The sequence below is a fragment of the Hypanus sabinus genome, chromosome 3, assembly GCF_030144855.1.
Source record: "Hypanus sabinus isolate sHypSab1 chromosome 3, sHypSab1.hap1, whole genome shotgun sequence".
NCBI classification, from domain to species: domain Eukaryota; kingdom Metazoa; phylum Chordata; class Chondrichthyes; order Myliobatiformes; family Dasyatidae; genus Hypanus; species Hypanus sabinus.
This window is the reverse complement of record NC_082708.1, coordinates 146552646-146569109: the sequence shown is the minus strand read 5'-3', so window position 1 is coordinate 146569109 and position 16464 is coordinate 146552646. Positions and strand designations below refer to the sequence as shown.

General features: G+C 41.4%; 1 protein-coding gene across 1 annotated transcript in view; it reads right to left on the bottom strand.

The window, feature by feature from the left end:
• abraxas1 (abraxas 1, BRCA1 A complex subunit) overlaps positions 1-12197 on the bottom strand; it is a 40163-nt gene extending 27966 nt beyond the window's left edge. The window contains exons 1-3 of the mRNA XM_059965322.1: positions 11674-12197; positions 6114-6204; positions 2160-2196 (exon numbers count right to left, since the gene is read on the bottom strand). Of these exons, the coding sequence (XP_059821305.1) occupies positions 2160-2196; positions 6114-6204; positions 11674-11865 (320 nt within the window). The 5' untranslated portion in view covers positions 11866-12197. The remainder of the gene's footprint in view (positions 1-2159; positions 2197-6113; positions 6205-11673) is intronic.
• Positions 12198-16464: the final 4267 nt, after the last annotated feature.

Sequence of the window (16464 nt, the reverse complement as noted above, 5' to 3'; positions counted from 1 at the left end):
AGGAGATAAAATGGTTCATGTTGCCTGGTCAGATTTGAATCAGTTTAATAGCACTGGTACGTCATGAAGTTTGTTGTTTTGCAGCAGTATATCATAATATAAAATAACTTTTAAAACTATAAATTACAATAAGAATATAAAAATTAAATTAAATTACTTCAAAAAGAGACCAAAATTTTTTTTTATAAGTTACAATATATAGCTCTGCACAAAAGTCTTAGGCACATATATATAGCTAGGGTGCCTAAGACTTTTGCACAGTACTGTTATTTGTCAACATACAGAGAGCAAGCTTTTAAATCTGGTGGGAGAAAAGAACGTTGGCAATGGTGAGAGTGGAGTACCATGGGAGAGGTGTGGGGCAGGTGGCAGACATGAAGTGCCAGGGGTGGCACTGGTGCAGACACACCCAGCCCTGAGACACCAGGCAAGGTCATTTGATTCAAAGCAATTGCTTTGTTGATCAGTACAGAATGTTTATCTGGTGCTACCTGTTCCCTGCCTTCTTCCCAACTACGATTCCCCTCCACTTGCTCCCTTCCCACTCATAGTCCACAACAAAGACGCGTATCACAGGTTTATCATCACGTCATTAAATTAGTTTTTTTTAAATGGCAGCAGTAGTGTAGCATAATATATAAATCACTACAAAACTGTGCAAAAATATTAGGCACCCTAGCTACATATATGTGCCCAAGACATTTGCAGAGTACTGTAGCTGGACATTCCATTTTGTCTATTTGTCAATACTTTGTTGTCAATAACCTAAAGCCTGAAACTTCAAATACTACCACAGAAAACTGCAGAACAAAAGTCAGTAAACCTGACATTAAAGTTGTCAGATTGTTGCAAAACCCAGTAAGTTCCCCAATGTCCCGTTAAATGAGACCCAATCTAAATACATAGCCAAGAATATTTTTAAAAAGTAGGCCATATAACTCCTCAATCCTGCTTTGTTATTCAATGACCTGATCTCGGCCCCAATTCCACTTTCTTGATTGCTCTGCAAAATCTTCAAGTATCCTGCAAATACGTAAGCTAACTTAATGCCCTTAATACAACTAGGATACACAAGAAGCATTGTCCTCTCTTTCCAAGAAGAAATTAAATTTTTAAAAATGTTTCACATTCAATAACAATACAAAAGGAATGCAAGAATTTTCCTATTTTCCTTTCACTCTCAAATTGCTTTCCCTCCACTATCAACTCAACTCGATAGGAGTCATCGTTCTTTTTCCTAAAAGCACCTATCTCGACGTATCATGGCTTGGTATGGCAACTGCTATGCCAAACACTGCAAGAAACTGGAGTCAAGAATACAGCTCAGCACTTCATAGAAACCAGCCTTCCCTCCACAGGCTCCGTTTACATACCTTCGATGCCTCAGTAAAGCATCCAACTTAATCAAAGATCCCAGATGCCCCAGACATTCCTTCTTCTTCCCTCTTCTCTTCCATCAGGCAGAAGATACAAAAACCTGAAAACGCATACTACCACCAGGCTCAAGAACTGCTTCCTTCATCCCTTAATACAAGATGGACTATTGACCTCACAATCTACCTTGTCATAGCCTTGCAACATATTGTCTGCCTGCAAAGCACTTTGTGCAACTGTAACACTTTGTTCTGCATTGTTTTCTCTTGTACTACCTTGATTTTGTGATGTGATGAACCGATCTGTGTGGAAGGAAGTTTTTCATCGTACCTCAGTACACATGAAAATAATAAACCAGTTTACAAGATCAATATTAGAAAGTAATCTTGAGTAAGAATACAAACTATCATGTGCCCATTAAAGCCCCAGGTATTTATTTGACTTGAGACTGAACTCACTCCCAATACCCATTTACTTTCGGAGTTCACATTAGAATTGGAACAGCATAAAGCAGAAACCATCCTGTAATTCAGGATTTTGTGTTTCAGTGCACAATGATGCTTTCAAGTAAGATGTTTACAGAGTGTAAAATTTATTTCATCTAAGCAGCACAAGTATTTTCCACAGGCTCAGTTTGAAATTGCAAAAAAAAAACCTCAAAACATAAAATAAAGCAGGTGTGTGTTTTCCATGAATCAAGTGAAAACTGAATGAACAATTCCCACTGGAATCAAGAGCTGTGAAATTTTTAGGAGCAAGAGTAGCTATCAACTGAGCTCACGTACCTGAATAGCCAGTAACATGGAATATGTTTCTGTATATCTAGAGGGGAAAAATACATATCAAAGTTCAGAGGGGAATAATAATTTTCACATGTAATACCAACTTCCAGGAGGGAAATTGTACAGAAGGGTCAGAGGGGATTCATGTTTTCATTTACAAAATTGTTTCCTTTATCCTTTAAAGGCCATTCACAGTTACATTCTGAGCGAGCTCAATTAATATCAGCAAATGACACCACAAAGTTACTGTGTCCTTAAATGGTTCTGTTACTCCAAACCTTATCATTGACAAGAACATTAGCATTAAATGAAAAAAACTGACACTGGATAAACATGCTCAAATGCTTGTATCATGGTACATTTGCTGCTTAACCATTGCCTATTCCTGAAAGTAAAATAAGAAACATAAGTAAACCAAGTAATAACATTAAAAGTGAAACTCACAGATCTGTGACATATACAAATGTAGTAAATCCAGAAGGAATGCAACACTTATTTTTACATGAACATGCATACATACACACAAACATACACATTAGAACACAGAAGAGTACAGAACAGGAACAGGCCATTCATCCCACAATGTTGTGCTGAACCAGCTAAAGAGCAAATCAAAAACACCCAAACACTAATTCCTACACCATGTCCATATTCCTCCATCTTCCTTACATTCAGGTGACTATCCAAACAACTCTTAAAAGCCTCTACCATACCAGGTAGTTCATTCCAGGCATCCATGACTTTGAGTAAAAAAACTTACCCCTCGCACACCTTCAATGTGTGCCTTCTGGTAGAGGGCAGCATCCTGGTAAACCTCTTCTGGACCCTCTCCAAAGCCTGAACATCCTTCCTATAGTGGGGCAACCAGAACTGTATGCAATACCCCAGATTTGGCCTAAGTGGAGTTTTATAAAGTTGTAATATAACCTCCTGACTTTTGAACTCAATGGCTCAACTAATAAAAGCAAGTACTTCATAGGCCTTCTTAAGCAGCTTATGGACCTGTGTAGCCACTTTCAAGGAGCTGTAAACTTGGATCTCAAGATTTCTCTGCTCAGAAACTCTGTTAAGGACCTTGCCCTTAAGAATATACTGTCTCCTTGCATTTGCCCTACCGAGGTGCAACACCTCACATTTATCTGGGTTAAGCTCCATCTGCCTTTTCTCTGCCCATATCTGCAACTGACCTCTATCATGCTGTATCCACAACTCCACGAAACTAGGCATCGTCCACAAATTTATTAACCTACCCATCTACATTTTCATTGATGCCATTTACATACATTACAAACAACAGAAGTCCCAGCACAAATCTCTGTGGAACTCTAATTACAAATCTCCAGCTCAGATAAGAACCTCAGTCTTCTATGTGCAAGTCAGTCCTGAATCCAAACAACTGATTTGCCACAGATCCCATGCATCTTAATCTTCTGGATTAGACTCCCACAACAGACTTTGTCAAATACCCTACTAAAATCCACATAGACAACATTCACTTCCCTACCCTCAACAATCTCTTTTATAACCTTGTCAAAAAACTTAATTAAATTGTTAAGGCATGACCTGCCATGCACAAAACCATGCTGGCTCTCCCTAATTAAATGAGGGTTTCTAAATGCTCAGATATCCTATCCCTACGAATTTTCTCCAGCAATTTCCCTGCAACTGATGTGAGACTCACCGGTCTATAGTTTCTAGGATTTTCCCTTGTTCTCTTCTTAAATAAAAGTACATTAGCCACTCGCCAGTCCTCCGGGACCTCGCCTGTGGCTAGAGGGGCACAAAGATACTGGTCAAGGGCCCAGCAACCTCACCTCTTGCCTCCTTCAATACATAGGGTAAATCCCATCAGGCCCTGGGTACTTATTCCCCTTCGTACTCATTAGGAGGCCCAACCCTTCTTCCTCCTTGACCTTCAAACACCCTAACGTATTATATACTCAGCACCGATCTCCTTGGTCCTCACAAATTACACTTCTTAGTTCCTCCCTAATGCCCCCATAATTTACCCTACTCCAATTACAAACTCTTCTACAAGAACCATACTTACCCTCATCTATAAAGATAAGTAGCTGTAATCACTGTCTCTAACTGTTCATCTACTGAAAGGTCAGTCACATGGCCAGATTCATTAGCCAACACCAGGTCCAGTACAGCCCCTCCACTCCTTGGACTCTACACATTTTGATTTAAAAAGTCTTCCTGGGTGGACTTAACAAATTTAGCCCTGTCTAAATCTTTTACACTAAAAGGGTCACAGTTACACTAGGGAAGTTGAAATCCCCCATGAAAACAGCCCTATTATTTTTACACTTTTCCTTAACCTGATTACATATTTGTTCCTCAAAGTCCCGGCAGCTATTAGGGAGCCTGTAGTACAATTCCATCACCCTTCCTATTCCTAAGTTCCACCCAAATGAACTCAGTATCTGACCCCTCCATTATGTCTCCTCTGAGTACTGCTGTGATATCGTCCCTGATTACTTATTTTATCTCCTCTTCTGTCTTCGCTAAAACTTCAAAAACTTGGTATATTAGAAGCAGCAGTAGGCCACTTGACCTTTCAGGCCTTCCCCATCAGATATTAACATCAATAATACTCTTAGTTTAACCTACTTCTGCATTCAAGACTTCCTCATGCTAGCATTTTACCTCAACTATCAAGTATCTACCTCAGTCTTAAAAATGCTTGAAACTCTACAACCCATATTGAAGAGTTCATAAGATTGTCAATCTTCAAAATAAAGCCTCTCCATATACATCCTGAAGAGACAACTCAAAATCATATTTGTTTCAATCAGGTTCCCTGTTAATCTGCAAAATTCAAGTTGGGGCTTAAACATCCTTTTAAATAAAATCCCTGCAAAGCAGGGTATGTTCTCCAAAAGCATAAATTTCAAAAATATTATACACTTAGTAAAATGAACATTGAGATACAAGATATAGAATTTCACCATGAGAAGAACTTCTTTAGAGACATAATACAGGCTTGCAATTGATTTAAGACAAATACTATATATTTTTTTACTGAGTCTGCAACAAGCCTGGCTCATAAAACAGTAAAAACCTTTGGACTGGCTGCTGGAACTCAGTCCACCCACCCCAACTCCCAACACAATTTCATTGTTGTCTTCCACAATAGTAACATCTCAAAATCCTCATACTCCTTTTCAAATTCTCCCATTGGCCTCACTCCATTTGTATCATCTTTGTTCTAGTCCCTCCAAGATCAAGTCTTCTTCTAATTCTGACCTCTTGCTCATCCCCCATTTATTTTGCTCCACAGTTGGCACTGTTCCAAACTCCAGGTTATGGGATTTGCTTCGAGTTTATTACTCTACTTGCCTTTAATTATTTTCTTTGCTTTTAGCTACTATCTTGCCTCCTAATTTCTTCCTATACCATTTTGAACCCATCCTCGGGCTGACTATGGACATTGAACCTCCATGTAGATCAGGGATTCCCAATCTTTTTTATGCCATGGAACAATAGCATTAAGGGGTCCATGGACCACAGGTTGGGAACTCCTAATGTAGATGATGACAGTGAAACAATACATCAGCTCACAGATGATGACAGACACACAAGGTAGCAACACAGAGACAGAGATATTTGTAGGATTCATACAGTTGTCAAGCTCAGGTCAGCTAATGCAGCAAACACCAACAACGTGTAGTTACTTTATTACAAAACATTGTGCACTAACCCACTAAATCATCAGGAAAATTTAATTAGTATAGTCACACTGCTATTCTGTTCAATGGACTCATCAAATGTACAGTCACACTCATTACGTTTAACACTCACTCTGACTCCACAGTGACTGGTATAAGTCTGCCAGTTTTAAAAATATGAACAAAATTAATTCACATTCATTAATTCCAATTGTAGGGATTACATAATGAAATTGTTTTTAATCCCTACAAAGGAATTCACACTGCTAATGAAATAACTTACCTATAGTATATACAACCTCAATATCATCCATCTGAAAATCAGTAATGCTGTTTTTCGCTTCTGTTTTGATTTCACCAAGAAGAAACCCCTCCTTTCAAAGAGAAACAAAACATGGATTTCAATAGTTTTCTAACATATTACATCTTTATTCCACTGATAGGATATGTTGTTAAAAAGAAAAGAGATAAATCAAGCACTACAACTGTGTTTTACTTAGAACAATGCATATGGATTATATGTTAACACCGGTGGTCTTTAACACAGCCTGCCACCTTTCATCACTGCTACATTTTTTGAGGATTATGAAATAATTAGCACTCATCTATCAATCCAAATGCAATAGCTAAAACTGTGCAAATACATTTTTTGAATCAAAAGTTTTTGGTTCCTACACTACCATCATAGTTGGAAACCATATTTTAGTGGGTGCAAGGTTTAATTTCATGCTCTAACCAATACATACCCTTTAAATAGTACCTTTGCAGAGAGAAAAAAAAACTTGTAGTTATATAGTGCCTTTCATAACCTTAAGTTCATGCCAGTAAATATTGAGCTCTAACTTCATTTCACTGTGAAACTTTGGCAAACCAGACTGTCAGGCTGTGCTCCTTTTCCCAGCAGACAAACAGAAGTGGAAAGACCAGGATCTGACATAGAAAAAGTCATACAGTGCTGATATGAGGAAAAAGATGAGCTTCTACACAACTGCTCTGAGTTGATAAGCTCGCTCCATGTTCAAAGATTCTGTAGCCATCCTAGACGAGCATGCCACTACCATCACAGGCTTTAGCAGCACATGTGTTGAGGACTGTGTACTAAAGAGGACAATCCCAGGTTGCTGCCAAACTGGAAACCATGATTTTTTTTTAAAAACAAAATATAATTATATACAATAAACCATTCAATGACTCTCAGTCCTTTACAAATGTCTCCATTACAGTCTTTACATTTTCACACTTTTGTCCCCCAGGTGGCACTCTGTTGCTTCATATTTACATACTACTTGTTGAGGAGTATTCACCCCGCCCCCCCCCAACCCCTCAACTCCTGTGGGAGAAGAACCCCAGACTGTGGTTCTTCCCCACCGGGCCCTTGCGGTGGCTGCACCAAGTTTCGCTGCGTCTCTCAGCAAGTACTCCTGCAGCTGAGAATGTGCCAGTTGGCAGCATTCCCCCATGGACATCTCCATGTGCTGGAAGACCATCAAGTTTCAGGCTGACCAAAGGGCGTCTTTCACCGAGTTGATGATCTGCCAGCAGCACCGTGGTCTCCGTGTGTGTCCCCGGGAACAGCCCATAGATCAGAGAGTCCTCTGTTACGCAGCTGCTAGGGATGAACTGACACTGTCCCTTCCATCCTCCTCCACACCTTCTCCGCAAACCCACAGTGCACAAAGAAGTGGGTCACCAACTCTTCCTCACTGCAGTCCTCCCGTGGGCAGTGGGATGTGGAGGCGACGTTCAGGGCATACAGGACGGATCGAACTGGGAGGGCCCCTCTCACCGCCAGCCAGGCGAGGTCTTAGTGCCTGTTGATGAGGTCTGGCTATGAGGCATTTTGCCAGATGAACTGGACGGTCTGCTCAGGGAACTACCCTACTGAGTCCATCACATCCTTCTCCTGCAGTGCCTGCAGGACCTTACATGCTGACCACTGCCTGATGGCCCTGTGGTCAAAGAAGGCGTTGACCTGAAAGAACTTCTCTACGAAGGACAGGTATGGCGGCAACGACCAGCTGACAGGGGTGTTGCGGAGGAAAGGGGCCAGACCCATCCTTCGTAGCCAGGGTGACAGGTAGAACCTGGGCACATGGTGCCCACGTACCTGGGATCTACACACAACCTGATGCAGCCACACACGAAGCTGGCCATCAGGGTGCGGGTGACATTGGGAACGTTTATGCCACTGTTGTCCAGGGACTTGTGCATGGTGGTCCATCTGACCCGCTCCATCTTTGATCCCCAGACAAATCTGAAGATGGCTTGGGTGATTTCCGAGCTGAAGGAGCGGGGGTGTGGCCACACCTGCACCAAGTACAGCAGCCCTGAGAGCACCTCACACCTGATGACCAGGTTCTTGCCTGTTATCGATAGGGAGCGCCCTCGCCACAGTCCGTTTCTGTTTGACCTTGGCAGTCCACTCCTGCCAGTTCTTGTTGAATACCTCGGCCCCTCCGAACCAGATCCCCAACACCTTCACTTGATCAGACCTTATGGTGAAGGGGATGCTGGATCAGTCGGGCCAGTTGCCAAAATGCATGGCTTCGCTCTTCGTGCGGTTGACCCTGGCCCCCGACGCCTGCTCGAACTTTTCGCAGATGCTGATCAGCCTGCGAACTGACCTCAGATCAGAGCAGAAGATGGTGATGTCGCCCATGTACAGGGAGGTTTTGACTTGGGTCCCTCCACTGCCTGGCAGCATCACCCCTCTTATGCCCCCATCCCTCCTGATGGCTTCGGCAAAGGGCTCTATGCAGCACACGAGCAAGACAGGGGAGAGAGGGCAGCCCTGCCTGACTCCAGACCTGATGGGGAAGCTGTCTGTTTCCCACCCGTTGACCTGGACTGCACTACAGATGTCTGTGTAGAGCAGTTTGATCCAATTCCGGATTCCCTCCCCAAATCTCATTTTGGAAAGTACATCCGCCACGTACGTGTGCGATATCCTGTCGAAGGCTTTCTCCTGGTCCAAGCTGACCAGGCTGGCGTCCACCCCACTGTCCTACACGTAAACGATAGTGTCCCTCAGCAGCACGAGGCTGTCTGAGATCTTCCTGCCCGGTACAGCACAGGTTTGGTTTAGATGGATCACCATGAATGAACTAGGAGATCCATTCACCTAGGACCATAGTACGCAAATTAGGTAATCCTGACCAGTATGAGAAGTCGAGATATGACCTCCTTTAAGCTATTAGGTATGCCAACAAACAGTCTAAGATAGAGTTCCAAAGCAGCCATCAATTGTGGCAGGGCTTACATGCAATAAATGGACTACAAAACAAATTTGGGGAGCACTGCAGCAACAGCACCTCTCTTCCCAATGAGATTAATGCATTCTCTGCATGTTTTGAAGAGGAGATTGGAATGTCATTACCCATACCTACAGCTGTCACAGAACCCACAATCAGAGTTAGTTACAAGATCAGTCTATGGAAAGTCTTTGAGCATCTTGACAGTAAAGATATCTATGCTAGACTTATTTACTGACGACAGCTCTGCTTTTAAAACTATAACTATAAGCAAACTCATCTCTAAACTCCAAGACCTAAAACTCAACACTTCCCTTTGTAACTGGATCCTTGACTTCCTGACCAATGGCCGCAATCAGTAACAATCAGCAGCAACACTTACGCCATGATTATTTTCAACATTTGTGCCCCACAAGGCTGAGTCCTTAACCCCGTAGTCTACTCCCTGTGCTCTCACAACTGCGTGTCCAGATTTTGCTCTAACTGCACCTACAAGTTTGCAGATGATACCACCATAGTGGGCCATATCTCCTATAATGAGTCAGAATACAGGAAGGAAACAGAGAGCCTTAGACACTGGAAAATCAATGCTCACTACAAAGTCTCTCTCAGTCTGCAACTTGCTGGCTTGATCAATTAATAACCCCTTGTAATATTTTCTTACTCCCTGAATGTGTGCAGACCCATACTCTCCCTCACTCCAATATCAATGCACTCTGTCTTCAAATGCATAGTACCACTCAAACCCTGTCTTTTGGCTCCTAAATGCCGAACCAGACTCCTCCAAGGGCATGATTTCATGTCCTGGTCTGGTTTGAACATCATGTAAGATGCAGTTATATTAGATGGCAATGTAATGTTCTCTTAACTGCATCTGGTACTTTAGAGTTAGGCAGGTCAATCCTATCAAGATTACATGTAGTCTACCCAATCTGCTTGGAAAAAAACCAAGATTACATGATAGCATGATTAAAAAACACACGTACACCACAACATTAACCACTTACATATTAGACCATAAAATATAGGAGCAGAATTAGGCCAATCAGCCCATCGAGTCTGCTCCACCATCCCGTCATGGCTGATTCCGGATCCCACTTAACCCCATACACCTGCCTTCTTGCCACATCCTTTGATGCCCTTACCAATGAGGAAACTATTAACTTCCACTTTAAATATACCCATGGACTTGACCTCCAACACAGTTTGTGGCAGAGCATTCCACAGGTTCATTACTCTCTGGCTAAACAAATTTCTTCTTACCCCTGTTCTAAAAAGGTCACCGCAATCTAGTCCTTTCAACATTCGGTAGATTTCAATGAGATCCCGTCCCACATTTTTCTAAGTGCCAGTGAGTACAATCCCAAAGCTGCCAAATGTTCCTCATATGTTAACTCTTCAATCCTGGAAACATCCTCGTGAACCCCCTCTGGACTCTCTCCAATGACAACACATCCTTTCAGAGATATGGGGCCCAAAACTGTTTACAATACTCCAAGAGCTGCCTGACTAGTGTCTTATAAAGACTCAGCATTACTTCCTTGCTTTTATATTCTATTCCACTTGAGATAAATGCTAACACTGCATATGCCTTCTTTACCACTGACTCAGCCTGTAAATTAACCTTCAGGGAGTCTTGCATAAGGATTCTACTCTATTCATCTTCAGTCCTGTGTGCCAACAAGTGTAAATCCTTTAGTCATTTTTATGAAATGAACAGAATTCTCCTCAAGCCAGCTCATTAGCCCATAATTTTTAACCTTCTGTGCTGCTTAGGTTAAATAAGGCAGAGATGGCTAAATGTTTGAGACAGGTCAAGTGGCCATGAAGTGGGTAAAAAGAGGACAAGGAAACAAAAAGGGTGGGTAGAGACCAAAAGGCAGATGGTTGGTGTGGGGGAGGAGGGAGGAGAGAACGTTGGGTAGGAAGCAAGTAGCGAGAACCTCTGGAAGAGAGGGAGATGGTTAAAAGACACCAGTGGGAAGCGACACTGGGAAAAGCGGGGTGTGAGAGAGATGCAGAATGGGGTGGGGAGAAGGGGCAGGGTGAGGCTGGAATGGTACCCTTCAGATAGGGGAAAGACCCAGAAGAAGGTTAGAATAAAAAGGGAAGTGAAATGTATCTAGGGACAGGGATGGAGGGAAGGTTACTCATTTGAACTTGGGCAAATCACCAGACAGAGGGAATAAGATCCCTGGGAATAATGGGGTCCAGATTCCCTGGCATGGTGGGATGGGGAGATGGGAAGCCTAGTGGTATGGGACAGTTCCCCGGGGGGGGGGGGGGGAGAGGTAGGGATGAGGGAAACTGGGTAGCTGGAACGTTTTCCCAGTGGAGTAATATGAGAGAAGGGTGAAGTTCCTCAGGGAGTGGAGGGAAAGAATTGAATGTAGTGTAAAGAGTGGAATGGGAGTAGATAATGGGGCAGTTCCTCGGGGCAATGGAATGGGGGTGGAAGAACAGACCCAGGAAGGATGTTGACACGAAGATGTAGGGAAAGGGACCACCGGGCCGAGTGTCTCTGCTTCCGGGCTTCGCCAGCTGCAGTGGTGCCTCCGGAAGCTGTTGGGCGCTCCGGCCCAGCGTACTCACCGCGTCCGAATCGGCGTTGAAGGATTGGAAGGCTAATGATCCCAACAGGAAGCCAGACACGGAGGCCCCGGACACACCGCCTACCTGGGCCGGCTCTACCGCCATAGCAAACTCAAATCGCGAGCGAGCGCCCCCACAAAAGGTGACTCCGCGACCGGCGTCAACGTGCGCGCACTCAGAGCATTGCGTCATCGGCGTGCGCGCAACCCCGCCCGCGCGCTCCCCAGACGGTTTCGCCAGGCTGCACGGTTACGCGACTGCTTCAGTCTGACCACCAAAGCAAACAGGAACAAATGGTTTCCAGAGCCACTAGCTCGTCCTACCTGGAGTCAAGTAGCAGGGAAGTAGGCCCTTCTGCCCATGACGTCCAGGCTGCCTTCCATTTGCTCCGTAGCAGACTCAGTCCATCGCCTGGTCTCTACCATTCCGGCGTGTGCCGCTACGTAATCTTCACTCTACCTCTGGATTATTCTGTTATTGTCATTTTAGCATCATTTTTACAATACTTCAGATTAAACTAAAGGCTTTTCACCATTCTGCTCTCTGCACTCGTACTTATTGTTTTATTTATTATTGTTCTTCATTGTATTATTTCGTACTGTATACTACTTATGCTGAGCTCATGTGAACAAGGAATTTCACAGCAACTCAAAGTAAGTGAGTAAACTAATCTGATCTAATCCGAGGGAACCTGTTTGCAAAGCATAGCTGTGTAATTCTAACCTGAAGATGATACTCTACTGTAAAGATATGTCATTCCATAGCCTCCTCTACTGTCAAGATGAAGCCAAAACTCAAGTTGGAGGAACAACACCTTATATTCCGTCGGGGTAGCCTCCAATCTGATGGCATGAACATTGATTTCTCTAACTTCCATTAATGCCCCTCCTCCCCTTCTTACCCCCATCCCTGATTTATTTATTTATTGTGTGTGTGTATGTACATATATTCCCCCCCCCCCCATTATTTTTCTCTCTTCGTCCCTCTCACAATCACTACTTGCCTGCTCTCCATCTCCCTCTGGTGCTCCCCTCCACCTTTCTTTCTCCCTAGGCCTCTAGGCCTCCCTGATGCACCATCAATAACTCACTCTGAGACGTAAAGGCGAGATATCAGCTTTTATTGACTGGAAGAAGGAACAAGCAGTGAGTGACCACCATACTACATCCTGGAGACTGAGAGGCCGGGCTCAGGCCTTGATCACCTTTATACAAGGGTCTGTGGGAGGAGCCACAGGAGCAGTCAGCAGGGGGCGCATCCAGACAGGTATATGTAGTTCACCACACTCCCATCTCATGATCTTCTCCCTCTCCAACTGCGTATCCCTTTTGCCAATCAACTTTACAGCTCTTAGCTTCACCCCACCCCCTCCTATCTTCTATCATTTCAGATCTCCCCCCCCCCCCCCCCACTTTCAAATCTCTTACAATCTTTTCTTTCAGTTTGTCCTGACGAAGGGTCTTGGCCCGAAATGTCGACTGTACTTCTTCCTATAGATGCTGTCTGGCATCTATAGGAAATGTCCATTCCACCAGCATTTTGTGTGTGTTGCATCTGCAAATTTCCTCGTGTCTGAAGATGATATCCTGGTTTTCTGCACATCAAACGTTCAAACTTCAAGGGTCCTTGCTGTGGTATGAACAGGAAAGTTCTCAACATATCCATGGTTAATTGAATCCAGAAAACGCCAGTGAATCATGTCTGAAATTTTTTCTCCAATACAGAGTGCAAAAGTTGTAAATGTTTACCAAATCATACAGGACTTGTAAACAGTAAGTTATATGGCTGGAGTTTCAAGGCAGCTAGAAAATTGAACTGACTACATACTTGTACTCCTGTCACTCCTTAGTATGTTCCAGAAACCTTTACTGTTGATGGTACCATGGACAATACTGTGATTTCCAGGTTATTATTTTGTTTAAAAAATAAATGTATAAAAAATAAAACAAGAAAGAATAATACAATAGGCATCTTTGACATTCAGTGGAAGGATTTCAGGCCTTGGAAAACTGCTTTCTAACTGCTAGCCTAGATTTTGTGTGTAAAGTCCCTGGAGCAGGAATTGAACCTACAGTCTTTTCCCCTGAAGCAAGTGTAGTATCAACTATTTATTTTCAGATTTTCAATAATCTAATATCTTGATGTTCCTTTGTACACTAATATAATGATCATTGAGTCCTGAAGAAGGGTCTTGGCCCAAAACGTCAACTGTTTGTTCATTTCCATGGATGCTGCCTGACCTGCAAATTTCCTCCAGCATTTTGGGTGTGCTTTTAAGTTCTGGAAGAATAATTTCAAATTCATATCAATAAATTATAAAAACAATTATACATTATATTTTTAATTTCATACATTAAGGATTTTGTATAAATTCAAGTTGTTTATATTACTTTAGTTACTTATTCAGTCAATATGTTTTTTAAACAATACTAACTTTTTCATGGTTTATTTACAATTCTTCTAATTCCATTTCACCAGCATCTGCCGTAAGCTCTGCATCTCATAATTATATTTCTTCCCATAATGCTTTAAGTTTAGGGTTATTTTAATCTCAGTTTCTTATACCTGTCATTTCTGTTCCAATTACAGTATACTACCTTCTATAAGGTAGGTTCTGAAAAGACTTTCGGCCTCAGCAAAGGATCAGTCACTCCATCCAATTCTCACACTGTCTTTCTTTTCTTTCTTTTTAAATCTTTTTATTAATTTTTAAGCAAACATAAATGAAACATGAATACAGAGAGTTTGAGAGTACATAGTTAATAGTTTAAATAGACATTCAAATATATGATAATCAATATATAATAACCTCCCAAACTCATAGTATTTATGAACAAAAGAAATAAAAAAAAAACAAAAAAAAGAGGGGAAAAAACACTAACCAACATGGGCCATTGCATAATGGCAAATATATACAGAAGTGCCAATAACTCTGAACCTCCATCCAAATAATTGAGGATAAGAAAAGTGAGGTTTAGGAAAAGACAATTTAACGCATATGAAAATGTTGAATAAATGGTCTCCAAGTTTCTTCAAATTTAACCGAAGGATCAAAGACAACACTTCTAATCTTTTCTAAGCTCAAACAAGAGATAGTTTGAGAAAACCACTGAAATATAGTTGGAGGATTAATTTCTTTCTAATTCAATAAAATAGATCTTCTAGCCATTAATGTAACAAATGCAATCATTCGACGAGATGAGGGGGATAAACGACTATTACCTACCGTTGGTAAACCGAAAATTGCAGTAATAGGATGCGGTTGGAAATTGATATTCAGAACTGTTGAAATAATACTGAAAATATCTTTCCAGTAATTTTGCAAACAAGGACAAGACCAAAACATATGGGTCAATGAAGCAACATCAGAATGACATCTGTCACAGGTTGGATTAACATAAGAGTAAAATCGAGCAAGTTTATCCTTAGACATTGTATGTCTTAGACATTATATGTACAACCTTAAATTGTATTAAGGCATGTTTAGCACAAATAGAAGAAGAATTGACTAATGGTAATATTTTCTCCCATTGCTCAGTGGGTATAAGACAATGAAGTTCTTTTTTCCATTCCTTCTTAATTTTTTCTGATACCTCTGGCTGTATTTTCATGATCATGTTATAAATGACAGCTACTAAACCCTTCTGACAAGGATTCAGAGCTAAAATTCTTTCCGTAATGTCCAATGGACATAGTTTCGGAAAAGACTGTAACTCATTATTCAAAAAATTTCTAACTTGCAAATATCTAAAAAAATGAGTTTTAGGTAAATTATATTTATTAGATAGCTGTTCAAAGGACATAAAACTATCCTCTAAAAATAGATCACGAAAACATTTTATACCTTTTGTTTTCCATGAAACAAAAGATTGATCCATAAAAGAGGGCCGAAAAAGAAAGTTAGATATTATAGGGCTCGATAAGATGAACTTATTCAAGACAAAAAAATTATGAAATTGAAACCAAATTCGCAATGTATGTTTAACTATAGGATTAGTTATTTGTTTATTCAATTTAGATAAAGAAAAAGGAAGTGAAAATCCTAAAATTGAAAACAATGAAAAGTCTTGTACAGATTTACATTCCAAATTTACCCATTGTGGGCAAGCAGCTATAGTCGATTCTTGTATCCAAAATATTAAATATCGTATATTAACTGCCCAATAGTAAAATCTCAAATTTGGCAAAGCCAAACCGCCCTCCTTCTTAGGCTTCTGTAAATATTTTTTGCTTAATCTAGGATTTTTATTCTCACACTGTCATTGTGGCTGATAACTGCTCAATAATTCCCTTGCTAATTGCTATTCTGCTGCAAGCTATTATACTTCCTCTGTCTCACACTAGTCTCACTTTCTTTTGACTTTTGAGCCTGAATTTCTGTTGATATTAAATCATGCCAGTTTTCTGTGTAACTGTATCCAATGCTTCTTTCATATCCCCTCCATTCTTCATTGCTCAACCCATCTATCCACTGGCTGCTATCACCCACCACTTCCATTTTCTTGGCTCTAAACTTTCACTTCCTTATAAGCAGTTCACATCTAAGAACCTTTCACTTCTGAAATGACCTGAAACTATGACCTGGTCTCTCAAGCCAAATGTGGAGTTTGATTGGATGTGTGCTTAAAGTATTTTTTGATGTTTAGACTACAACCACTAATTTTCATATTTTTAGATGTGATATGGAAATGTATTATAGAAAAATTGATCCAATGGGATATATATCGACAACTTTTTCCTGAATTTCTTTTGACTTTTTGTTTAACATGATTTCCTGTAATTCTAGTAATT